Source organism: Podarcis bocagei (genome assembly GCF_964188305.1).
Source record: "Podarcis bocagei genome assembly, chromosome: 3".
In the NCBI taxonomy this organism is placed as follows: Eukaryota; Metazoa; Chordata; class Lepidosauria; order Squamata; family Lacertidae; genus Podarcis; species Podarcis bocagei.
In genome coordinates this window covers 94623780-94649768 of record NC_138127.1, presented here as the reverse complement: position 1 = coordinate 94649768, position 25989 = coordinate 94623780, and the positions used below count along the sequence as shown (strand labels likewise).

The window sequence follows — 25989 nt, the reverse complement described above, 5'->3', positions numbered from 1 at the left end:
AAGCGGCTTTCGAAATCGGTCGCCTGAGGCTCTGAGTTGGCCCAGCCAAGTTGGCCCTGCGCGCTTCCTCCTCCTCCTCCTCCTCCGCCTCACCACGCCTTTCCCGCCCTTTTCCCCTGCGTCTCATGAGGCGAAAGAGGAACTGAGCGCGAGCGCTCGGCCTCTTTAGCAGATGGGAAACTTAAAAAAAGAAGTCTGTGGAACAACTGAAAAGTTCCTGAGTTTCGGAAACTGCGGGGAGCGGTTAAGCCATTAAACCGTAAGAAGGGAATCGAAAAAAGTTCAAAAATCGGCACTCAGCCGCGGCCGAAGCTCAGGGCGACCCCATTTGGGCTGGTTTCTCTCTCTCGCTCAGCCTCACCTGCATCACAGGTTTGTTGAGGAGGAAAAGCATATTCTCTGTAAACCGCACGTTTTGAGCTGCAGCTTCTGCCACAGCCGAAAAGCAAAACGACTCTGGAGGGTGATCTCTCTTAGGATTGAGACCTGAATTTCTATTCGGAAACGCTAATTGCAAACGTTGGAAAGGTGGGTGTGTAAATAAATTTCGACTGGTGCGGTACCTTAAGGTTTGGCAATGTGCTTCCCTCCCCCCAAAGATAATTTGCCACAAAGCTAGGCGTAAGTAACCAGGGGGCAAAAGAGAAAATATGGAAAGTGTTTTATCGATTCCTCATGTGTGAAGTATAATGTTTGCCCTCCGACCCCCCAACATACGCTAACTATGGACCTTTTGAACTATTTGCCTCATCTCGAACTCTTGTGGAGAAAGTGTGCCAGTGTGTATAGTTGTTGAGGTGTCTTCATCTCAGCCAAAGCACCCAAGAGATGTGTCACAGAAAAACCAAGTGATAGGTGGACAAAATATATTGTCACGCCTCTCTAGTAATGCATAGACTGCCACCAAGCTTTGTACCCATTTCTCATCCAGATTATATTAGAAATAATTATTACGTTAGTGATGTATGATTATTTTTATTAAGCAGATAGGATTCCATGTCTGTTCAGATTTAAATTACATCTACTTGCATTTTTCGCCTATTAAATTAGTTTTTATTTAAAATCAGACTTGGTCCAATCCACTGTTCATTAAGGAATTCCTGGTTAAAAAGGTAAAGGGACCCCTGACCATTAGGTCCAGTCGTGGACAACTCTGGGGTTGCAGCGCTCATCTTGCTTTACTGGTTGAGGGAGCCAGCGTAAAGCTTCCGGGTCATGTGGCCAGCATGACTAAGCCGCTTCTGGCGAACCACAGAAAAAGCCAAGAGCAGGGATGGGAAAGGGAACATGTAGCCCACCCAACATTATTTTACTACAACTCCCATAATCCCTAACCATTGCCTATGCTGACTAGAAGTGATGGGAGCTGGAGTTCAACAACATCTGGAAGGCCATAGGTTCCCTGCTTCTGCTGTAGGGGAATATACAGTGGTACCTCAGGTTACATACGCTTCAGGTTACAGATGCTTCAGGTTACAGACTCCGATAACCCAGAAATAGTACCTCGGGTTAAGAACTTTGCTTCAGGATGAGAACAGAAATCGTGCTCTGGCGGCAGCAGGAGGCCCCATTAGCTAAAGTGGTGCTCCAGGTTAAGAACAGTTTCAGGTTAAGAACGGACATCTGGAACGAATTAAGTACTTAATCCGAGGTACCACTGTAGTGGTACCTCTGGTTGCGAACGGGATCTGTTCTGGAGGCCCGTTCGCAACATGAAAAGAGCACAACCTGAAGCGCCGTATCTGCGCAGGTGCAATTTGGTGCTTCTGCACATGCGCGAGCGGCGAAACCCAGAAGTAACCCTTTCCGGTACTTCCAGGTTGCTGCGGGACGTAACCTGAAAGAACGTAACATGAAGCAAACATAACATGAGGTATGACTGTATATTCAATACCTTTTCTGTTTCTTCATTTTTCCAGATCACGATTTCAGTTCTGTATCAACAGTGTTTAAGACTGAGTTTGAAAATGTAATATTGCCAATATATTTGGGGTGGTATGAAGGAGGAGGAGGATTAAATGCTACTTTCCCTCTACAGTTCTGGTAAGAACTCAGCTCTCATTGAATTGCTATTCCCATGCTAATCACTGAGATACTTACGCTTCATTTGGAAACAATTTCCCATCTGTTGAGCCTTCATTATTCATTCAAAAAAATCTGTTTGCAGGAAAATGTATGCTGGCTGCTGAAAGAGTACTGTAATTATTTCTACTAACGGTGATAATTGGTTTCCTTTTGTGAACTGGGGAATGCTACCTTTACAGTTCTCTGTTTAAGAGGATTGTGTTTTCCACAGAAACAGATATATCTAATTCATGTGTTTGCTTGAAGGGAGCAGACCAACAGAAGACTAATCAGGGAAGGCTGTTTGGCACCACCCCTGCCTGGTCTACTCTCCCAGGCAGCAAGATACAGTGGTGCCCCACAAGACGAATGCCTCGCAAGACGAAAAACTCGCTAGACGAAAGGGTTTTGCGGTTTTTGAGCTGCTTCGCAAGACGAATTTCCCTATGGGCTTGCTTCGCAAGATGAAAACGTCTTGCGTTTTTTGCAAGTTTGTTTCCTTTTTCTTAACACCCTTAATACAGTTGCGACTTGACTTCAAGGAGCAACTCATAGAACGCAGTGTGGTAGCCTTTTTTGAGGTTTTTGGCGATTTTTGAAGCTTTCCCAAAACTTTTCCGACACCGTGCTTCGCAAGACGAAAAATTCGCTAGACGAAAAAACTCGCGGAACGAATTAATTTCGTCTTGCGAGGCACCACTGTAGTGTGCGTGTTTTGGTGCTTGCATCAGTTTGTCCACTGATATATTTGCCTGCAGGTAAGTGAGTGTTTATGCCGATTGCAGTACAAGGTATTGGTTGATTGTTGGCTGAGTGAATACAGTTGAGGTGTGGCTGTGGCCTGCCTTGCTATAAGAACAGGCTCTGCTGTGAGTGGCAGAGTTGACACCAAAGGGGATTGCTGATTTAGTTCGAATCCACTCCATGGTGGTCAGCTCCTATTGCTCTATCCCAGCTTCTCAAACCAAGACACTATTTCCGGTTTTGAGGAGTTTGTAAACCAAATTGTTCTTAAACTGTACTGTTCTTAAACCAAAGTACCACTGTAATCTACATGCTTGTACGAAATAAACGGAGGAAGAGTGTATATTCAAGATATCTTAATAATTAAGGAATAGCTATAATTGCTGCTTAGTGATTCAGAGGGTTTAATGAAAATGGCCAATAATTCATTGGTGTACTGGACTTTCATTCATCAACAGTTTTGTTGATGATCTACAAGTGAAAAATAATTGAAGAGTGCCCTCTTCTGTTTATTGCATGAATCACAAGTTTTGATGCGGGACTGTTCCTGAACTTTGCTACTGCAGTGTAACAAGAATGTGAAATACCGTATTTTTCGCACCATAGGGCGCACCGGACCATAAGGCGCACCCAGTTTTTAGGGGGGGAATTCAAGAAAAAAAATCTTTTTCCCCCCCGCAGCCCCAAAGAGCAGCGTACAGGCTGCACACAACCTCTCCCTGCCGGAGGGGTTGCGTGCAGCTATGGATCAAGCCAAGGCAGCGAGCGGGATGGATCCCGCTCGCTGTTTTGGCTTCCCCTAGCCCCGTGCAGCCTCTCCTTCCCGGGAGAGGCTGCGTGGGGCTAAAGAATCCATAGCCCCGTGCAGCCTCTCCTTGGCAGAGGGGTTGCGCGCAGCTATGGAGGAAGCCAAGGCAGCGAGCGGGATCCATCCCGCTCGCTGTTTTGGCTTCCCCTTTAGCCCCGTGCAGCCTCTCCTTGGCGGAGGGGCTGCACGGGGCTTTCCTGGCTTTACTGGGAGGTGGGGGGATTCCCTCACCTCTCCCAAAAGCCCGCAGAAGCCGTGCAAACCCTTTAAAGAGATCGCGGCTTCTCCTGGCTTTCCTCGGAGGCGGGGGGATTCCCCCACCTCCCGCAAAACCGGCAGAAGCCGCGCGCCTTTTAAAAGGGCTGCACGGCTTCTCCTGGATTTCCTGGGAGGCGGGGGGATTCCCCCACCTCCCGCAAAACCGGCAGAAGCCGCGCGCCTTTTAAAAGGGCTGCACGGCTTCTCCTGGCTTTCCTCGGAGGCGGGGGATTCCCCCGCCTCCCGCAAAACCAGCAGAAGCCGCGCGCCTTTTAAAAGGGCTGCACGGCTTCTCCTGGATTTCCTGGGAGGCGGGGGGATTCCCCCACCTCCCGCGAAACCGGCAGAAGCCGCGCGCCTTTTAAAAGGGCTGCACGGCTTCTCCTGGCTTTCCTGGGAGGCGGGGGATTCCCCCACCTCCCGCGAAACCGGCAGAAGCCGCGCGCCTTTTAAAAGGGCTGCACGGCTTCTCCTGGCTTTCCTCGGAGGCGGGGGATTCCCCCGCCTCCCGCAAAACCGGCAGAAGCCGCGCGCCTTTTAAAAGGGCTGCACGGCTTCTCCTGGATTTCCTGGGAGGCGGGGGGATTCCCCCACCTCCCGCGAAACCGGCAGAAGCCGCGCGCCTTTTAAAAGGGCTGCACGGCTTCTCCTGGCTTTCCTGGGAGGCGGGGGGATTCCCCCGCCTCCCGCAAAACCAGGCTCCCCCCCGCCAGCCTTCTAACCAAGTCGGGGGACAGCGGGAAGGGCGCGCTGCGCCCCTGCCGCTGTCTCCCGAGTTTGCGGGGCTGGCGACGGGGAGGAGCAGGCTTCTCCCCCCGCCAGCCTTCTAGCCAAGTCGGGGGACAGCGGGAATGGCGCGCTGCGCCTCTCCCGCTGTCTCCCGAGTTTGCGGGGCTGGTGACGGGGAGGAGCAGGCTTCTCCCCCCGCCAGCCTTCTAGCCAAGTCGGGGGACAGCGGGAATGGCGTGCTGCGCCTCTCCCGCTGTCCCCCGAGCTTGTGGGGCTGGCGGTGGGGCTCTCCTGAAGCCTAGAGAGCGATAGGGGTCAGTGCGCACCGACCCCTCTCGCTCTCCAGGCTTCAGCGAAAGCCTGCATTCGCACCATAGGACGCACACACATTTCCCCTTCATTTTTGGAGGGGAAAAAGTGCGTCCTATAGTGCGAAAAATACGTTATATGTATCTGAAGAAGTGTGCATGCACACGAAAGCTTATACGAAGAACAAATTTAGTTGGTCTCTAAGGTGCTGCTGGACAATTTTTTTATATCTTGTGAAATATATGGTTTGTTGATGCACAAAGCAGAGACGTTGATAGGTGTATACAAATTCTGAGGTATATTGAAGGATAAGTAAAATTAACAAGGAGAGAAGTAAAGAAGTATATACAAAATAAACAGCTGTTTGAGATATAAATTTAATGATGATGATAGTGATGCAATGAATCCAATACAGCACACAAGAGCAACCAGGCCTGTGCATGCAGATCCCTTTTAATGAACAATCAATCACATGTTTAGCAGGAATGTTTTAGTAGAAACACTACTCCTTTACTAGCCAATCAGTGGGATCTTAGCCCTTTTCTTTCTTGTTAGCTTTACCAAAGTATTATTTGCAAATCATATCATAAATGTTGCAGGGGAGAAGGCCATGGACACGTATCCCAGTATAGCTATATCTAAAGTGTCCAGAATGCCTGTTCGATCATAAGCAAAGATTGGCATGTCTGGTTGTGGTGTGTCATGTGGCCTGGCACATCCATTGTGCCCTGGCACATCCATTGTGCCAGGGCCTCAGCAGGATGGACCTCAGTAGGTGTTCACAGATGTATGAAAGTGATAGCACAATGGTCCTGCTCTGAGTGACTGTGCAGTTTGTGAGTTTGGACCTGTCATGCCTAAAATCAGGTGAAGTCAAACCAAAGTCATGTTTTTGTCTGCCATGTTGATTCAAAATGGCACATGGTGTTAAAAAATCAACAAAGATGGTTGCCCACACTTCAGAAACCCTCATTCTGAGTTAGGCGATGATATCTCAAGAGGTGGCCAAACCTATGCCAAAAAATGGACAATGTCACGTTACCATCTGCCATCTTGATTCAAGATGGCATTGGCATCCAAATATCAATGGAAATTGCTACTCCCACCTTGGGAACCACTGTGAACAGTTTGGCAATGACATAGGTTCTCAAGAACCTATAGAGAACAGGTGGATGAACGGACAAAGTATTTTCCAAAACATACAGTAGATAAAGTGATCTGTCAAGTCACTTGAACGTGGTTCAATAGGAGATAGACAGCCAGTGTAAATACCGCAATAAAGGTTTTATATGCAGATGGTACTTTGCCCCCACAAGTAACCTAGCTGCTGCATTCTGCTAGTATTTCTGACCTCTGCTTGGCTTCAGCACTTTCTGCCAGTTCTGGCCCCTCCCAGTCGCTACTGAGCAAGATTTGGATGCAGCATTGTTTGCACTGCCAGATTGTCAGCAGCCACACAAAATGTGGTTAACCATAGTTTGGATTGCTGTGCTCATGGAGAAGTGAAATAGGCATTACTAATTGAATATATACACACTAAGGCCTCCAGTATAACTACATGCATAGGGGGGAAAAGAAAATGGACAGAGCAGGAGGTTCAAGGCAAACTTGCTATCAGCAATGCAAACCAGAACTACGGGAAAAGGGACGTGGATCATAATCCCACAGTTCATCTGTGATCTTGGGGGCAGGCAGGGAACACAGCTTGTTTCTTCTATATGACTCACTGGATAGTAATGAACACTTCATGTTCTCTCTCATGTGCAATAACCTGTATTACCCTCTGGGGGGCAATCTCTTTAAACAACACATTTGCTTAATCTTTCAATCTGAAACTCTTATCAAGCAGCAAGATGGGATAAACCTAGATAAAATGCCAGTTAAAAATTAATATTCCTAAGTCATTCAGTAATGGCAGAATACAGATGTTTCTGCAACAAATGCACACAGCCTTCCCTTTTATGTGAACATGAGTCATTCATTATTAAAAAGAATGGGGGAAAGTCTTCTTATGAAAGCCAAACAAACATATAATCCAGTCAATCTCGTAACCCCCTCCACAAATTAAAATCTAAATAATCTCATTTTTTTTCACATTTCATTTTTTATGTCCTCCCTACCCCCACACCTCTCATCATTAATTCAGCAAATACTCTTAAATCCTAGGGTCTAACTGTCCATATGGCAAAGTGAAAAGATGTAAATATGAAAGAAAATGTTGTTGTAACCCAGATAAATTAAAAAGAATGTGGAATTACTTACAGCATTATGCATGTTTCTATTTTAAACATTCCAGATGGAGAGAGATGGTTGTTTCTAGAAAAGCATTTGTGCTGTTTATTCTTACTGCTTACTAGCCCCGTTCAGATCACTTCAACCAGCCAACTAATGGTTCAGCATCATCACAATAATTGGTAGTAGTGATAATCATTAGGGTAATGTTTATATGAAAGAGGTTGGCTTGTAAATACCATTTTATTTTATTATATTTCTATTGCAACACAATCAAAATTTGTCCCCCTTTAACAGATGCAGTGCCACCCTCTAATACTTACATAACCTTATTTGAGGTTTTCCCTGTCAAGAATTGGTTAATCGTTTTGGTTTAGATAGCAAAAACCAAGGCTACATATCACGAGCCCTTTTTGTGTTATTCATCAATGTGTTTTGTATTAGAAGAATCCATAAAATACTTCCTCTCTATTCAGACATACATAGTTAGGATTGTGTTGGGACATCTGTAGAGTAGAAAGGTGTGTGTGAAGGGCTTGTTCAGAGAGATGTCAAAGCAATAGAAATACAGGTTCTAGGTATAACAGCATAACCTGAATAATGGGGTGGGTCATAGCAGAGGTGATTTTACGGTGCCTAAAAGGGAGAGGGTTGAAAAACTGAAGCTTAGAAATTCCTGCTTTTAATATGTATGTTTTCTCTGCTTTTATTATTTCCAATGATATCTGGCTTCTGTTTTCCAGTGTGACAAGCAAAGAGATGTGCCATCTGTGTCATGTAAGGGGTGTGGTCATAAATGCAACAAAATGCTAGTGCCAGCACTGCACGGCCCAGATAAATTTGTTTGCAAATGCTGCCGAATCAGGATTAGGCTTTAAATGTGCCAAACCTCGGCTCTTGTAAAGCCTAATTTCTGATTAAATAAGCCTTTACCCATCATTATTTATCATGTTCACTGCAAATTCACTTTTAGGAACTCAGCGTTTGAGTCACTCACAAATAATTACTTACTCGCCAATCTCTTTTCATCCTTTCCTGTTTATTCCAGCCAAACCTAGTTATTTTGAGAGTGTTTCAAAACATGCATTAGGATAACAATCCGGAGCATCTGTTGATCATAGTGTTTGCATTACTATGATGTTCTGAACAATATTTTCCTAAAATTTTCATAGCTCATGTTTTTGTTACAGTTCTCTCTACATTTTCTTGCTGTGTAGACAACCTGCCAGTCCAGCTCCAGGTGGGAATATCATTACATGTTTGTTCACATGTTGATCTCTATTAGGAATCTTTCCAGACTGGAATTACCTAGATTTTAATAAAACCTTTACATCATTTTCAGATAAAATTTGTCTGGCTGAAAAAATTGGAAACATTTCAATATGTCTGTTAGAATGTGATTTGGGGCCAATTCTGTCTTACACGGAAGATGAAAATGTACTACGAGTTTATAAAATGGCATGAAGTGTAGTCATTTTTAAAATACTATTTTACTTTCTGGATTACAACCCACAGCCACTGTCCCCAAAGCCACCTCTAATTTACATCTTTAAAAAATATGTATTTACTAACAAATGTTTTTTAGGAAGACTAAAAAGCTACATCCAAAAAATTATCTAGTTAAGAAAATCAATGTATGAAACTGAGCCCTGTCTCTTTATACCACCACCACCCTTATGGATAACTTCTTGGTCAATGATTGAAGCTTGTGAAAAGCACCTTTCTAGTCTGTAGTACCTGTGGTCCACTGTGTCTCTGGGAAGTCCTCAGCTCACGGGTTACCTGGTAACTGAGGCTCCTGTAACTACTTCTCTTTACAGACATAGTGAAAACTGCTTTCAGCCCTGCTGTGGCATCTTTGTCTCCCTTGTTGTCAAGCACTGAAATCCAGGACTCTCAGGTGCCCAAAAGCAGGAAATCAAAACCCTGATCTGAAACTGAGATGGGGATATGTATCAATGCCTTTATATGAGAAGCTAGAACCAGTGCTGCTGGGTGGGGGAATTGTTATTACCAGCAGGATATCGCTATCAGGTAAACATCAGAGGGCAAGGCAATGCTAAGCCCAATGTGCCCAGTGTGTCAGCACATTTTGCTTGGTACCTCTAGGTGACAGTGGAACCCCACACTGCCTGTTCAATGCAGCATATTCAGCTCTTCATGTTGTCTAAGAAGCTGTTTCTAAAGAACAGATTCAGACTGTGTCTGGGGCTATGGCATGTCACCTAAAGATCCGTCATGTGCATTAATTTTATTTATTTAAATTGCTGTGAAAACAAAATTATTTCTTCCTTTCTCAATATCTGCTTGGTTTCTTTAGAGGAAAAAGTAGGAAAAATTATCTAATAATCTTAATGTAGACAAAACTGGATCATTCTAAATGCTCTAAATGCTCCTATATTGAGGGATATATATATACCCTATCTCTGTTCAGATATTTTGGATGTTCTATAGAACCCAGTATGTATGGTTCCTCACCATCCTGGGAAAAAGTGACAAGTGGGGTGCCGCAGGGTTTTGTACTGGGCCTTTGTTGTTCAACGTCTTTATAAATGACTTGGATGAAGGAATTAAGGGGATGCTCATCAAATTTGCAGATGACACCAAACAGGAAGAGGTACCTAATGCCGCAGAAGACAGAATTAGAATTCAAAATGACCGTAACAGATTGGAGAACTGGGCACAAGCTAACAAAATGAATTTCAATAAGGACAAATGTAAGGTTCTGCACCTAGGCAGAAAGAACCAGATGCACCAATCTAGGATGGGGAACATTTGGCTTATTAGCAGTACATGCGAAAAGTATCTAGAGGTCTTGGTGGACCACAAGCTTAACCTGAGTCAACAGCGTGATGCAGGAACAAAAACAGCTAATGCTGTTCTAGGCTGCATCAATGGTAGTGTCCAGACCAAGACAAGTCATAGCACCACTCTGTTCTGCCTTGGTCAAACCACACCTGGAATTCTGGACACCACAGTTTAAGAAGGATGTTAACAAGCTGGAACATGTGCAGAGAAGGTCAACCAAGATGATCAAGGGTCTGGAGACCAAGTCTTATGATGAACAGTTGAAGGAGCTGGGTTTGTTTAGCCTGGAAAATAGACTGAGAGGAGATACAGCCATCTTCAGGTATCTCAGGAGCTGTCACATGAAAGAGGGAACAAGTTTTCTCCTGCTCTGGAGGGTCGGACTTGAACCAAGTTACAGGAAAATAGATTCCAAGTAAACATCAGGAAAAACTTTGTTAGTAAGAGCTGTTTGACAGTGGAACAGACTCCCTCGGAGGCTTTTAAGTAGAGGTTGGATGGTAATCTGTTGTGGATGCTTTAGCTGAGATTCCTGCATTGCGAAGGGTTGGACTAGATGACCCTTGGCACCCTTCCAGCTCTACAATTCTGTGATTCTATGACAGATAGCTTATAGGAAGTAATGAAGCATTGTATTGTCTGATAGCAGCCTTAGTGCCCTGTGAAGATTTATTCTGCACATTGCACACAGAGTGACTGCAGATTTTGAAACAGGCTACCCCACAAGCTCACACATTTGCTCTATGTTCATACATAGCTTCGAATACAGTAGGCTGATGTCAAATCAGCAATGTAGTCTTTGCAGCAGGGGGGCAGTTTGCTGAAAAATGTAGGCCACCCAAGTCTCACTCTTTCATCAACAAAGGTTTTTGTAACCAAAATAGGACTTGCCTAGAAGATGTATTCTCAAAATCAAGCAGCTAATATATATATATATCTTCAAAAGCCACAAACAAACACAGAACTTTATTTGTGAATGCATAATAATAAATAAGAGGCAAACAAAACAAGTAGGGAAACATTCAGAAAATGGAGGTATCTAAAGTGCTTTCAGACAAATATAAAAAGACAAAGGAAAAAATATCAAACATTAACACTTTTACAGACATAATTACAAAATATTTTTCCTATGGCATTTTACAAAATAGGATTTTTTATTTCTGGGTTCTATGGCTTGATATTTTAATACAAGTGTGAATTCTATGCATAGCATGTCAAATAACATTCAAAAATGTAGAGTTATTGCATATGTTTTCCCAAATACAAATTTGTACAAATGCACAGTGTAATTCCATTTATTATGCTCAAATCATGGTAAAAGGGACAGATTCCTTATCAAGTAGAATTTGCTGCAGCTCAAGGTGAAATCATTGAGTCAAGAACAAGGAGATAGTCCACAGTGTTCCCAGGTACCATTTCCCTGCATCAGTTCCCAGGTACTGTTTCCCTGCATCAGTTGGACCTACTGCATATTGTAAACACAGGTACCCTGATGTAGCATCTTCTAAACAAAGAGGGTTGATACACAGCTTTGTGCAGGGAAGATCTAACTGTTTTCTTCAGGGTCAGGAAATGGTCTTTGTGTGCAAAGAGAATTTGTTCAGCACAGTGTTTGTTATAGACTGAGATTCTCATTTTCTAGAGCTGTACACAGCATTCTCTGACACAAAAGAAAACAGCGCATGTGTTCCACAGAATTCTATCTGGGCAAGAGGATTCAATTCAGCATGTGGTGGTGGAGTGAATTCTGGTGAAATTAAAGGGGATGCTGTCAGAACAGATTCTGGTGGCCTTCAGAGTTTGGTATAAGTATACCTTGTTTACTAAAGAATGAAAGGTCAACAGATAGTCTACCCCCTGTAGGACTCAAGATGTGCACAAACACTTTTTGCTGACAGTTTCACTTGTAAGGAAAAGAAACCATGGTTCTCCATACACATTCCAACATCATGTCTTCGATACATGTTAAGCCCTTAAATCGCTAGGCATTGCTTGTCAAGGCTGGTTTGTTGTATTTCCTCCCCTCCCTAATCTTTGTAATGTCACCAGAAATATAGAAATTAACCATTCCTGTCCTATAGTAGCATGTAATCTAAGGAACAAATTTTCCCTAAGGTTGATCACTTCTGAAAACAACACCCAAAGTATTTTTGTCATTACCAAACCTTGGATTAGTTTACATGAAGTGCCTTCCGTTTCTTTTTCTACTATAGCAGGTGTGGCTAACCAGTTGCTTTTGGTCCGCAACTCCCATTGGCCTCAGCCAGCTTGGCCAATCATCAGGGATGATGGGAGTTGTAGTCCAGCATCCAGAGGGCCACAAGTTAATCTCTCCCATGTTATAGAATGAGGATGCCCTGGTCGTTTTTCTGGAGCTGCTAATCAAAGGTGACTTAGTGAGACATTTTAAAGGAAAAAAGTCAGTAACCCCAATTTATATTGTTTACGTATAAACAACTTTAATGTTGAAAAAATAAATTTTATATTTTGGATGGGCACCATCTAAAAAAGGTCCCGCTTTTATGTAAAATGTTGCATTAGTTAGCTGAAAAATACTAATAAATATTAATTAAACATTAATAAATATATTTTCCCATAGCATTGAAGAGGTTTCTTCATTTATTTATTTATTTATTTTCTATTGTATCACATCTCTCCTCTTTCTGATTCTTAGTGCTCACTGTCCTTCATTTTGGGCTGGGGGCCTCCACTGAGACACTGTCTCAAAGTGTCGTGTTTTTTCTCATGCTTTGCTGTGCTGGAGAGATCCATTGCAATGTCATCAGAATTGTCCATTGAGGTAAATTTGTCAGTGGAGCTTCTTTCCTGCTCTACCTGCTTAATTTTTAATTCCTCTTCAGGGCGTTGAGATTTCCAGTCACTGTTCCCCTTTTCCTCGCTTTCGGGCTTAGTTGTAACATCCATTGATTTTTTATGCATTCCTTTAAAGAAAAGCAAAGACCAGAGAGAGTACTGAGAGAGAATACTGATTAAACCTAACAGTGACTGAGAAAGCTAGTACTCTAGCTTGACTGAAACTCATTGGGGTCAACTCATAGCAGCCCACTGAAATCAGTAGACCTGCAAGATAACCTTATCCCATAGATGTCCGCTCAGTTGCTTCAGTCTGCAGAATTTATACTAATACAGCTGCCACACAATACTCATTCTGCATTTGTAAGAAATTTACCTTTTAGTGCAGCAGCACCCAAATTTTGGAACTCCTTGTCTACCGACATCAGGAGTACATCACTACTTTTTTGGGTGTCAGGTTAAAAACATTTTTGCTTAGGCAAGCCTGTCCAGACATGTTAAATATTGACATGTGTTTTAATACAGTTTTTAGTTTATCATTTTAATTATTTTTTGAATGTTTTAAATCGTTAACTTTTTTTTAACTGATAATTTTATCGCTTTATTCTTGTTGTACACCACTTTGAGGTTTCATTGCAATCAAAGAGTATATAAATATTGTGAAATAAAAATAAAGAATAGTCATCAACGGCTGCATCCATTGCAGTACCACACATGCCATAGCTTGCTCATGTAAAACACATGAGCAGATCTGCCCTCCCCATCCACATGGTTCCATCATTAGCCATGCATACTAAGATATCATACAACTGGATTCATGGAAGGCAGGTCAGTAGCTCTGCTTCTGATATTCAAGCATGGCGGGATCTCCATAGGGGATTTCACAAGCAAGGCAGCTGCTTTCTCCATGCAATGTCCCTGTCGTACAAGGAGGAAGTTTGAAGGACTAGGAAGAAAGCTGCTCTATCAGCTCTGATAAAATTCTTAACCAAAGGTTAATCTGTTCTTAACACAAGAACAAAATGTCGCTTTATGTAATTAAATCTAAATTTCACTCTAGTGTTTTATAAAAGTGATGACAAGTCAGCTAACAATCACTTCCTTATTTCTCAGTTAATGAAGTGAGAAGGGCTTTCAAAATGACAAGCAGTGCTGGGGTAGAGAGCAGGTGTACAGGGTGTAAATAGAGATTAAATTTGTATATTATAAGAAGTTGTATGTGTGCAAGCATGAACAAGACATGAGTGCGCACCCACCCACCCCAACACAGTGGGATCCTTGTCAGTGAAGGCTGGAAGGTAGATTTCACCAGCATTGCAGCAGTGCCCAGAAATGCACTCAGCAACACTATTGGGATGACGGTTGTGAAGCCTAAGTCTGCTCTCTACCCCAGTAGTGTCTTTCATTTTGAAAGCCCTTCCCACTTAATTAACTGAGTTTCAGCCCAACCAGCAAATGCAGAGCACTATATGTTTGCTTACCAAGCAGCCAGGGGGCACAGGAGCCCACAAGCCCACTTTTGGCAGAGTTGATGATTGATTCAGGTAGTGGGATGGAGTGTCTCACCATAGCACCATAGAGACCATATTCTGCCATCACGCTGCTGCGGCCCCAGCACTTCTCACGCTTTCGCCACTTGGCTCTTCGGTTTTGAAACCAAACCTTTTGGATGTACATCAAGAAGTATATATTTAGCAAAAGTATCGATATTTGTGTGGAGGACTGAGGGGGAGGGGGGAGGAAAGAACATCAAATAAAACATGTCAGATCATATGTTCTAAGTAATTTTTGAGTTCTCTCTTCGCATAAATAAGATAGAAGACCCAAACAACCAAATTAACAGTTTCTCAATCTTATTCCTGCACTAAATAAGCAATAGAAATTCTTTTTCCTTTCATTGTGTTCAGTGCTATTTTTCTAGAAACAGAAATGCCGGAACCCACCATGAACACCTGCTTGTTCTCTTATAATGGCAATGGTGCCCACCTGAGAGGTGCCAGAACTGAGTTCCAGCTGAAAAAAACTCTTTGTTCCAGGTGAAGATGATACTACATAAATTAACTGATAAGGTTAAGCTTCACTCCTTTTGCTATTATTTTTCTTTCTTAATACTACTGCCTTACTTGTGAAATACTACCTGGTCTGGCATCATGTCACTTCTACATTTTGTATAGTACCAGCACCCTGTTGGTGCAAATTTACAGTAGCAGAAGAGTCATAATATTAGAAAGTGCAGGCTAGATATTGCAACTAACATCAGTTATTTTTTACTTATTTCAATGGGCCATTCCTATCCATCTATATACATTTTTATAGAGCTGAATTAGAATCAAATAGCTGGAAGACTATACAGCTTAGCCTCCTGCACTGTTGCACAATTTGCTAGGAAAAAATAATTCCTTAGAGCTATTTACCCAGCCACTCCTTAACCCAAAGATTTCAAAGTCAGATGGGCTGGAGTGCCAAATTCCCCATCAGGCAGATACTCAACATTTTTTTTACTGAAAATAAAAGATGCTGTGGTCTTTAACTTCCTTCAGCCTCAGACAACATGGTCAATAGTCAGGCATGATAGGAATTGTAGTCCAGGAACATATCCATTCCTACCTGCCCTGAGGGTCTAGTAAGCTCCCATGACTTGTGTTTGATCAGTGCAATAATAATAATAATAATAATAATAATAATAATAATAATAATAATAAAAATTTTTATTTATATCCCGCCCTCCCCAGCCGAAGCCGGGCTCAGGGCGGCTAACAACACTAAAACAGTGCAAGATTCTAAAAACATTATAAAAATTAATTAAAATCAAAATTGATGGCAAAATCTCTGTAAAGATTGCCAGAGGAGGCAATGAATGTGTTGACACTCAATACAGGCAGCCTTTATTGAGGACTGTAAATAATCATAATCATCATCATCATTATTTATAGCCCACCCATCTGGCTGGCTTTCCCCAGCCACTCTGGGAGGCTCCCAACAGAATATTAAACAGAATAAAACTTCAAACATTAAAAACTTCCCTACATGAAGTTTCCATTTCCACACTTTATGGTGGCTTAACAATAACAAACAACATACCTGTATCCTATCCTCAGGGAGCTCTGTTTTCATGGCTAACATTTCTCTGGCATACACATCCGGGTAGTGGGCTTCATTGAAAGCCTTTTCCAATTCCTCCAGCTGATGGGCAGTAAACACAGTCCTACAGGGACAATAAACTCAGTAATTCATAGATGGCCGTGTCACATCCTTCAGAAACAACTTTCTGCTCTAGTAGCAGATGTATAGGTTGGAATTATATAGTCCAGAGTGAGAAATACCAAGTGAACTTGTTAAACTCCTGTATTTGCTATTTGCCTGGAACTGCAAGTGTGTTTGCATGTGTGTGAGAGTGTGTGTGTGATGGAGTACATGGCTGATGGACTGCATTCATCCTGCATTATTGAACTCTACCTCCCATAAGCCTCAGTAAGCATGGCTAATGGTCAGGGATGATGGGAATTATATAGTCCAGGAACATCTGGAGGAATGAGAAATTAACATATGAGCTGTATTTTTTGGCATTGCTTTCTATGGGAAAAGTGCCCACAGTGTTTTCACTCCTGTGTGAGTGCCTGGAGGCGGTTGGAGGATGGATGGCGGCTAATGGATTGAAGTTGAATCCTGACAAGACAGAAGTACTGTTTTTGGGCGACAGGGGGCGGGCTGGTGTGGAGGACTCCCTGGTCCTGAATGGGGTAACTGTGCCCCTGAAGGACCAGGTGCGCAGCCTGGGAGTCATTTTGGACTCACAACTGTCCATGGAGGTGCAGGTCAATTCTGTATCCAGGGCAGCTGTCTACCAACTCCACCTGGTATGCAGGCGGCTGAGACCCTACCTGCCCGTGGACTGTCTCGCCAGAGTGGTTTATGCTCTAGTTATCTCCCGCTTGGACTACTGCAATGCGCTCTATGTGGGGCTACCTTTGAAGGTGACTCGGAAACTACAACTAATCCAGAATGCGGCAGCTAGACTGGTGACTGGGGGCGGCCGCCGAGACCACATAACACCGGTCTTGAAAGACCTACATTGGCTCCCAGTACGTTTCTGAGCACAATTCAAAGTGTGGGTGTTGACCTTTAAAGCCCTAAACGGCCTCGGCCCAGTATACCTGAAGGAGCGTCTCCACCCCCATCGTTCTGCCCGGACGCTGAGGTCCAGCGCCGAGGGCCTTCTGGCGGTTCCCTCATTGCGAGAAGCAAAGCTCAGGGAACCAGGCAGAGGGCCTTCTCGGTAGTGGTGCCCGCCCTGTGGAACGCCCTCCCATCAGATGTCAAAGCGATAAATAACTACCTGACATTTAGAAGACATCTTAAGGCAGCCCTGTTCAGGGAAGTTTTTAATCTGTGATATTTTACTGTATTTTTGGTTTCTATGGAAGCCGCCCAGAGTGGCTGGGGAAACCCAGTCAGATGGGCGGGGTACAAATAATAAATTATTATTATTATTATTATTATTATTATTATTATTATTATTATTATTATTATTTAAAAGCTGCACAGTTATTTGTGACTTTTAATCTTTAATGCCTTAGGCAGGGTTGGGAAACAAGTAGCCACCAGCTGTTGATGGACTCCAGCTCCCATCATCCTTGACCATTGGGTTTACTGACGGGCTGATTGGAGTTCCAACCTGGTCTGAGACCTTGATATCTAAATTACCTTGCTCTTGTGCAAGGTAATGGGAATGAACAAGAGGGAGCTAGAGTCCACCCCAAGCTCTGCTGCTCAGATAAGCAGGCAGATAGCAAACTATAACTTCCAGAATGCTGTACAAAATAAGAACTGGCATAGAAGGGTGTACATTTGTCTGCTTAGGAATTTCTCCCCCCCCCCCCCTGTAAAATCCAGAAATATTACCAGGTCTTCAAGTCTAAAACGGAAGAGAAATCCTTTCATTACCAACATGTGATTTAAATTAACTTAGAATCTCCTAGCTCAATCAGATTTCATGCTGCCTAGAAGTTTACTGTTGTGCTTTCAAGACAGTGCAATCTTAGATATGCACAGGATTACAACCCCACTTACCAGGGAGCAAGCCCCCTTGAATTAAACAGGCCTTGCTTCTGAGTAGACATGGTTAGGATGGCCCAGTTAATCTGGGAACACAGGAAGCCACTTTTATACTAAGTCAAACTACTTGTCCATCCGGCCAAGTACAGTGGTACCTTGGGTTAAGTACTTAATTCATTCCGGAGGTCCGTACTTAAACCTGAAACTGTTCTTAACCTGAAGCACAACTTTAGCTAATGGGGCCTCCCGCTGCCGCCGTGCCACCAGAGCACGATTTCTGTTCTCATCCTGAAGCAAAGTTCTTAACCCGAGGTAATATTTCTGGGTTAGCGGAGTCTTTAACCTGAAGTGTATGTAACCTGAAGTGTATGTAACCCGAGGTGCCACTGTACTGCCTACACTGGCTGGCATTAGCTCTTCAAGGTCTCAGGCTTTTCCCATCACTTACTGATCCTTTTTTCAACTAGAGATGCTGGGAATTGAACCTGGGACCTTCTGTGTGGAAAACATGAGTTTTACTACTGAGCCATGTCTCTGTTGTGCCTTCAGGACTTACTTTGAGCCAGGTTTCTCCCAATATATTGTTTTCATGGCTGAGGCTTAGCACTGAGCATATAAAAAAACAAAAAGTTTCTGCCCATGTGCAAAGTGTCTTTCCTTTGCCACTGAGTAACCACAACTAACCATTAGGACTTCCAGGTTAAATGGTGTGACTTCTGTCTTGTCCCAAGCCCCAGAATTCTCTAGCAAAAATTCACATGTCTGATCAAGTGGCAATATATGTGTCTACTCAGAGGTAAGTCCTATTGAGTTCAATGATCCTCACTCCCAGGTGGGTGAATATAAGATTGCAGCTTAAGTGAGATTTTAAAGAGAGAGAATGTAGCATACTTACAAAGTTTAACTCTGGGATCTAATGCTACAAGCTGTGTCTGGGAAGACACCCGTTATATCCAGTATTATTTATCTGTCATACCTGTGCCGCCGTTTCTTTCTCTTGATCTGAGAATCTGATGCCTTGAGGTTGTTCTTGTCCCCCGACAAACTGTCTTCATCTAATATTTTGGTTGGGGAGAAAAACATAAATATGGATCAAAAGTTTCCCCCCTGTATAACCATTGTTCTCTTCAACTTATTTATATGCACTGTTTAAAACAGATTTTTTTCCCCAAAGCAGTTTCCAAATTGTAAAAGAGCAATAAAAATTACTGTGAAGAAAATCAACATTAGTGTAAATCTTGACATTAGTGTCAAGAAAGAGCCACTGACGAGCATAGATTGGCTGTTATCTATCACATATGCCACCTTTCAACCAGCCTGTGTCCAATAGTCCCTGTTGTGGCAAGCGCCAAGGAGGGGGGCAGGTAGCTGCCAACCAGGACTACAAACCGGGCTGGCAAGTGGCCAGAGCTGATTGAAACTGCTCTCCTCAGTCATTAGGAATATAGGTCAACTCCAGCCATCTCCACTGCCTGGCAAAATAAATGGGAAGCTGCCACAAACACCAGCTTTTCAGCACTAGCAGAGCAACTAGAGCAGGTGGGCAGAAGGCTAAGGCAGGAGTAGAATCAGAAGCAGTCCAATTCTTCTACCAAGGGACCAACAGAATAGGGGGCTCCAAAGTAAGCCTAGTTGGTCCTGGATGGAGCCTTCTCTGAATCACAATAAAAGTTACCTAACAGCCTTTATTTTTCCATTTCAATCTTTTATTAATGCATAAAATATACAGACTCAAATATTATATGAGATTGCTTGTTTAAGCAAATTACTTTGAAACGCCTCTGTTCTCCCATAGTTCACAGGACAGTTTTTTATTCCAATGTATACTGTATACTGTTTTGCAGAACCCTTAAAAAAACCAAGAGAACTCCAGCTGAGTGAAATTCTGTAGGAACCAACACCTTCAAACAGCCGCTGAAATTTTCAGCTCAATAGTATTTTAGTGCCCTTTCCCTCCTTCAGTTTTATGCTGACCTCTCAGCTGGCAGCTGTGCTGCCTCTGAGATTACTAACTCAAGCAGGCATTCCTTTAATCTCTTCCCTGGAAAGACAGAGGCTGCCATCACACGCTTAGACAGCAGTGATTGAATCCCATGGGAAACCTGAGGAAGCCCAGTGCCATGGTGTTTCCCACCGTGGTGGAGGGTTCCAATCAAGTGAGAAAGGCCTACCTTTGATTGCCATTGGCCATGCTGATGTTCAACACTGCAGCTAAATGAACTATAACCACTGAAGAGAAACTCAAGCATGGTTTGGTGTGTGTTGTATGAAAAGGATTTGAGTGAAAACATGCATGAGCGAAAATGTGCATATAACTTCTAAGTCCTAGTGTTCACCCACAGAGATAATTACCAAAATCACACACTAGAAAACACCGTGCCACAATATTTGACCCATGCTCCTCGCCCAATAATAGTGCTGTAAGAAGCAAGGCTGTTAGACTCTTCCCATGGACTCGCCTATCCCAACAAGCTGTTTGCCTAATATTTTCCACACCTATTTACATCTGCACATCCAAAAGTGATCCCTTATAAACAGAATGTCACATAAATGGCCCTTGGTGAATCTGTGTGAACATTTGCACATGTGAAAATATTTGTACATGTATGTTCCCACATGCAGAAGCTTGTCATCCAAATGGCCAATCCATATAAGGATTGTTTCAGATCTTTTTGGAGTTCTCTCATCAGCACTTTTATTTGCAGAAATTATTTAATGTCTGCCAACAGTTAATGGTTCTGAAATAGCCGCCTGGTGCTCCAAATCATCTCCTTCCAAATCTTTCCCCCAGCACATCAGGTCACCAGGATTTCATGTAAAGCATTAGCATATCCATTTAGCTCTGCCTTTGGCTAGAACAGGGGCTAGAGTATTGGTGACAGATATGATAAACTCCATGATCAGATTCCTGCTCAGTCATGAAGCTCACTGGCTAGGTATGGGCTCGCTTTGGGAAGGGCCGTAGCTCAGTGGTAAAACATGTACTTTGTGCATAGAAGGTTTCAGGTTCAATCCTCAGTATCTCCAGGAAGGGCTAGCAGCGACTTGTATCTTAAATTCTGGAGAGCTGCTGCCAGTCAGTGTTGACAAAATTGAACTAGATTGACTAGTGGTCTGATTCTTTCTATGTTTCCAAGTCACTGTTTCTCAACACACCATAGGGTGTTATAATGTTGTGAAGCTGTAATGTGGGTTATTGGAAGGACAGGTTGCAAACACCTTTTTCATGGACACAGACAGCTCCTGTTTAACAGCTACTGTACATGATCTCCAGGATTCAACAGGTGGCACTTTTGCCTGTACAGAGATATAGTGAGAGTAGAGGAAACCTCATGTTGTGGTGGTTCATATTATACTGCTTTTAAAAGACACAGGGTATCTGTTAGCAACTAGAGTGGTACCTCGGGTTAAGTTCCGGAGGTCCGTTCTTAACCTGAAACTGTTCTTAACCTGAAGCACCACTTTAGCTAATGGGGCCTCCTGCTGCCGCCGCTACACAATTTCTGTTCTCATCCTGAAGCAAAGTTCTTAACCCGAGGTACTATTTCTGGGTTAGCGTAGTCTGTAACCTGAAGCGTCTGTAACCCGAGGTACCACTATATATTAAACTTAAGATTGTTATCAACTTTAGATTTGGGAACCAAATTTGCATGTTGCGCTGGAAAATAAAGATTGGTGATAGCCCATTAATGCAAGACCCATGCAGTATGAAGACCTAAAGGGTTGGTTTGTTCGTTTTTCTATCTGTGGCGTGCAGTGCACGCACCTACCAACTGAGGATATTTCACGCATCTGGTAAGTAGACTCCAGCCCGCTGACCCTACCAAAAGATCTCTCGGTCCGTAAGGTGGCACACAGCAACTCTTTCAAAGTGCTCTTGGAACTTCGGAGGTGTCCAAAAGGCGCCTGCCAGCCAGCCTCTCAGCGGCTCTGTGCTGTCTGTGCGCCCTGCGGAAAGCAGCGCTGTTCCGAAGCAGCCACGCTGCGCAAAGGTCGGGCTCCTGCCCTGCTTGGTGCGCTTCCTCCGGCCGCTCACTGCTCAATCTAACCCGGCCTGCACTCCTCCACCCCTCCCGGCCTTTAGCCCCACGGCAGTCGCTCTGCTGGGTTCCCCTCCCTCCGGAGAGGACCTGCTCCAAGGGGGATCTCGCTTACCGGAGATGTTCTCCTTGTGCTTTTCGGCTCCGGGGCCGTATTGGTGCGGGTGGTGGCTCGGGTGGTGGTGCGAGTGGTGATGGTGCTCCGGGCGCGCTTGCAGAAAGGGCAGGTGCGCCGGCAGGAGGCAATGCGCCCCGGCCGGCTGCTGCGTGGCGAAGCCGCACAAGAAGCCCAAGCCCATGGGCAAGGGACCTCCGCCCCCACCGCCGCCTCCTGCCAGTCCCGCTGCCCCTCCGCCGCCTTCGCAGCCCGAGCCGGTCACGGAGGAGGTGGCGGGCGGCTGCAGCTCCGCCTCCAAGCCCAGCAGGTCGGTGATGGCGAAGCCCTTGGAGCGCAGGCTGCCGCCCGACGGGCTCCCCAAGCGCGCCTTCTCGGGGCCGCCGCCTCCTCCGCTGGGCGCCAGCGCTTTCCCCTTGGCTTTGCCCTCCGCGATCTCCTCGCGGCCCGTCATGCTGCTGCTGAAGCCTCTGCTCGCCTCTCCTCGGCAGCCGGGCGCCTACACACAAGCGCCGAGAGACTCTCCGAGGCTTTTTATCCTGCGCGCCCCAAGCCGCCCGGCGCCAATCAGCTCCAGGGAAAGTGTGCGCGGGACGGGGGGGGTCATTCCCTGAGAATTAATTGCCACCAATTTCCTCGCGGTCCGATCACTCTTTCCCCTGCTCTCCCTCCCTCTTTTCCCTCTCCGCTTTCTGACTTAGGTATTATTTGCTCTGGGTAACAATAAATGACGCCTGCTTCTTGGGAGAAAAGCGATGACAAACCTAGACAGCATCTTAAAAAGCAGAGACATCACCTTGCCAACAAAAATCGGTATAGTTAAAGCCATGGTTTTCCCAGTAGTGATGTATGGAGGTGAGAGCTGGACCAAAAAGACGGCTGATCGCCGAAGAATTGATGCTTTTGAATTATGGTGCTGGAGGAGACTCTTGAGAGTCCCATGGACTGCAAGAAGATCAAACCTATCCATCCTTAAGGAAATCAGCCCTGAGTGCTCACTGGAAGGACAGATCCTGAAGCTGAGGCTCCAATACTTTGGCCACCTCATGAGAAGAGAAGACTCCCTGGAAAAGACCCTGATGTTGGGAAAGGTGGAGGGTACAAGGAGAAGCGGACGACAGAGGACGAGATGGTGGGAGAGTGTTGTCGAAGCTACCAGCGTGAGTTTGACCAAACTGCGGGAGGCAGTGGAAGACAGGAGTGCCTGGCGTGCTCTGGTCCATGGGGTCACGAAGAGTCGGACACGACTAAACAACAACAACAGATTTCACTATGAGGTGCGCAAGCCCCATCGGCTTCGGCGTGTGTCCCCCATCTCCCTGCCCTCAACACGTCCACCCCCACCCCCACCCCGTCGCTGGCACACAAGAAGAGGCTGCAGGCCACCCAGATCCCTGCAAGAACCTGCAAGCAGGACCTCAGCGCAACGGCACCCTCCTTTCCTGCAGTTTCCAGCAACTGGATGCAGAAACATCCTGCCATGAAATTGTCTAACCCTCTTTTGAAGCCATCCAAGTTGGCGGCCGTCACTGCCTCTTGTGGAAGAGAGTTCCATAGTTTAACTGCATTAAAAAGTATTTTATCTGTCCAAAATCCTCCACCATTCAGCTTCATTGGGTGTCTACGAATTCCAGTGTTATCCAAACTTCTATCCTGTCACCTTACTCTCCTTTTCTCTAAACCTAGAAGTCCCAAAAGCTGCAACCTTTCCCCATAGAAGAGTAGCTCCACCTCTTGGATCATTTTGGTTGCCCTTTTGTGGATTCTCAAGGCATAGCCCATAGGAAGCTATATCAAGTCAGACAGGTGGCCATTTAGCTCAGTACTACCTACACTGATTGGCAGCAGCTCTCCTGCGTTTCAAATGGGGTTCTCTCCCAACCCCACCTACAGATCCCAGGGATTGGACCTGGGACCTTCTACATGCAAAGTAGATGTTTTGCCACAGAGCTACGGTCTTCCCCTCAGGACCACTGGGTATTGTCACCCCTTAACCACCTCTTCATTCTGTCATAGTGATATGGCGACAGATAGTAATAAAGAATGCTAAAGACAACCACTAGCAAGATAGCAGGGTGTCTGTTCAGAGATACTAACACAGCATAACTGTAAGTGGGGGTCTAAAGGTAAAGGGACCCCTGACCATTAGGTCCAGTCGTGGCCGACTCTGGGGTTGCGGCGCTCATCTAGCTTTATTGGCCGAGGGAGCCGGCATACAGCTTCCGGGTCATGTGGCCAGCATGACTAAACCACTTCTGATGAACCAGAGCAGCGCACGGAAATGCCGTTGACCTTCCCGACAGAGTGGTACCTATTTATCTACTTGCACTGGCATGCTTTCGAACTGTTAGGTTGGCAAGAGCTGGGACCGAGCAATGGGAGCTCACCCCGTTGTGGGGATTCAAACCGCCAACCTTCTGATCAGCAAGCCCAAGGCTCAGTGGTTTAGACCACAGTGCCACCCGCGCCCCATAAGTGGGGGTCTACACTGTAGCATATTTAGCATAACCATTAATTAGACAGTGAAGGCATCCCAATAATCATCTGCAGCCATTCGGACCTGGAAAATCAAGAACCATCAGATTTCTTGGCAATGAACCCTTGGATACCTTTAATTGCCTGTTCTGTCTTAATTCTCCATGTAGTGAGGGAGTACTGATGGCACAGGAGGAACAGGTGATTTATTAAAAACACAGCATGCTTTACAAAACATCCCGTTAGAAGTAATATATATTGTAAGCCATGGCAGCCAGACTGTATCTGCAAAGCTGCCTTACAGAAGTTCAAGCCATTTGTTCATCATTCTAGCCCCAAATTCTGTACTCTGGCTGGCAGCAGCTCTCAGGCTTTCTCATCACCCACAATTTGAGCCTTTTAGCTGGAAATGCCAGAGATTGATCCTGAGGCCTTTTGCATGGGAAGCATGTGCTCTGCCACTGAACTATGGCATCTTCCAATAGAGGTACCATTGTCTTCTCCCCCAGACAGGGAAAAACCCTTTTCCAATTAAGGCAAGGATGAGTCCATGGGAGTCTGAAGGAAGAAAGTTAGGCAGGAGTTTATGGTAGACTCACAGAGCAGGGGACTAACAGACAGGAAAGTTACAACTCTAAGGCAGTGTTTCCCAACCACTGTTCCGCGGCACACTAGTGTGCCGCGAGATGTTGCCTGGTGTGCCGCGGGAAAAATTAAAAAATTCGAAAGATTTTTTTTTTAAAGTCAAATTTTCGATTGGGGCACCGTCACTAGATGACCCCTGGGGTTCCCTCCCTCCCTCCCGCTCTGCGCCTCCCTCCTCCTCCTCCTCCGGGGAGGCCCTTCCTGGCTCTCGGCCAAGGCTTGGCGGCTGCCACTCACTCGCTCGCCCACCCGTCCCTCCATCCCTGCACCCGGCCTCTCCCCCTCCGTCCCCGGCGCGGGGGCTGCCGGGATCTGTAGTCCCCTCGCCCTTGGGCTCCGCGCCCGCGCGGGGTGCGCGAACTACGTTTCCCAGCGTGGCCTGGCGGGCCGGGCGTTTTGTTTGAAGCGCTCTTCTCCCGGCCATGGAATGAGCGCGGCGGCGGCGGCCGGGCGGGCAGGGGCTCTTCTGCGCAGACCCCGCGCAGCCTGCCTGCGCCCCCGCGGAGATCGGGGGGCAGGATGGAGCCTGGGGATCCCCGCGGAGGCGGAGCGGCGGAGGTGGAGGCTGCCCCCCAGGTAGGGCTGCGTCGGGGGGGGGTTATTTTTGCAATGCTGCATCCGTGCCGGAGGGGACGCATCGGACCGCGGGGAGACCCCTTGGCGGGCGTGCAAAGCAATGCATGCGTGCAGGCGTTGCATGGAGTGCAGTGCAATGCAATGGCAACGCGGCGCCCTGCATGCATGCATGCAACTTCCACCGGCGCTCCGGACTTGGCAGGTGAGGGGAGTCCCCAGTGGGCGGCAGAGAGAGCCGGGAGGGCGAAGGGGAGCCGGGGGGGAGCAGCGCTGCTCCCCGAGCCGAGCCCGGGGGGAAACTTCGGCGTCGTTGCGCC

The 25989-nt window shown here is 45.5% G+C and overlaps 1 protein-coding gene and 1 long non-coding RNA gene across 4 annotated transcripts; one reads left to right on the top strand and one right to left on the bottom strand.

Annotated features, from left to right (window-relative positions):
• The first annotated feature begins 133 nt into the window (after window positions 1-133).
• LOC308584211 lies at window positions 134-22814 on the top strand. 3 transcript variants are annotated; one of them, XR_014006646.1, is made up of 5 exons: window positions 134-528; window positions 1920-2043; window positions 14674-14802; window positions 21453-21616; window positions 22678-22814. It is a non-coding gene; the product is annotated as an uncharacterized lncRNA (long non-coding RNA). The 3 variants fall into 3 exon arrangements; XR_014006647.1 differs by having other exon boundaries at window positions 14674-14835; XR_014006645.1 differs by lacking the exon at window positions 14674-14802.
• VSX1 (visual system homeobox 1) lies at window positions 11752-22683 on the bottom strand. Its single transcript, XM_081188759.1, has 5 exons — window positions 21977-22683; window positions 18798-18876; window positions 15848-15971; window positions 14248-14428; window positions 11752-12894 (listed from the first exon to the last, which is right to left on the bottom strand). Exons 1-5 carry the CDS (start codon window positions 22428-22430, stop codon window positions 12623-12625), a joined length of 1110 nt encoding a protein of 369 aa, XP_081044885.1. The 5' UTR covers window positions 22431-22683; the 3' UTR covers window positions 11752-12622.
• Window positions 22815-25989: the final 3175 nt, after the last annotated feature.

What these genes read in the sequence shown, in the direction of transcription:
- VSX1 (XM_081188759.1), bottom strand. Translation starts at nt 22,430, where the DNA reads ATGACGGGCCGCGAGGAGATCGCGGAGGGCAAAGCCAAGGGGAAAGCG. An exon ending in TCCCTGAGGATAGGATACAG is followed by an intron (nt 14,429 to 15,847) that starts GTATGTTGTTTG and finishes TACATCCAAAAG; the next exon opens with GTTTGGTTTCAAAACCGAAG. An exon ending in CTGTGCCCCCTGGCTGCTTG is followed by an intron (nt 12,895 to 14,247) that starts GTAAGCAAACAT and finishes TTTTCTTTAAAG; the next exon opens with GAATGCATAAAAAATCAATG.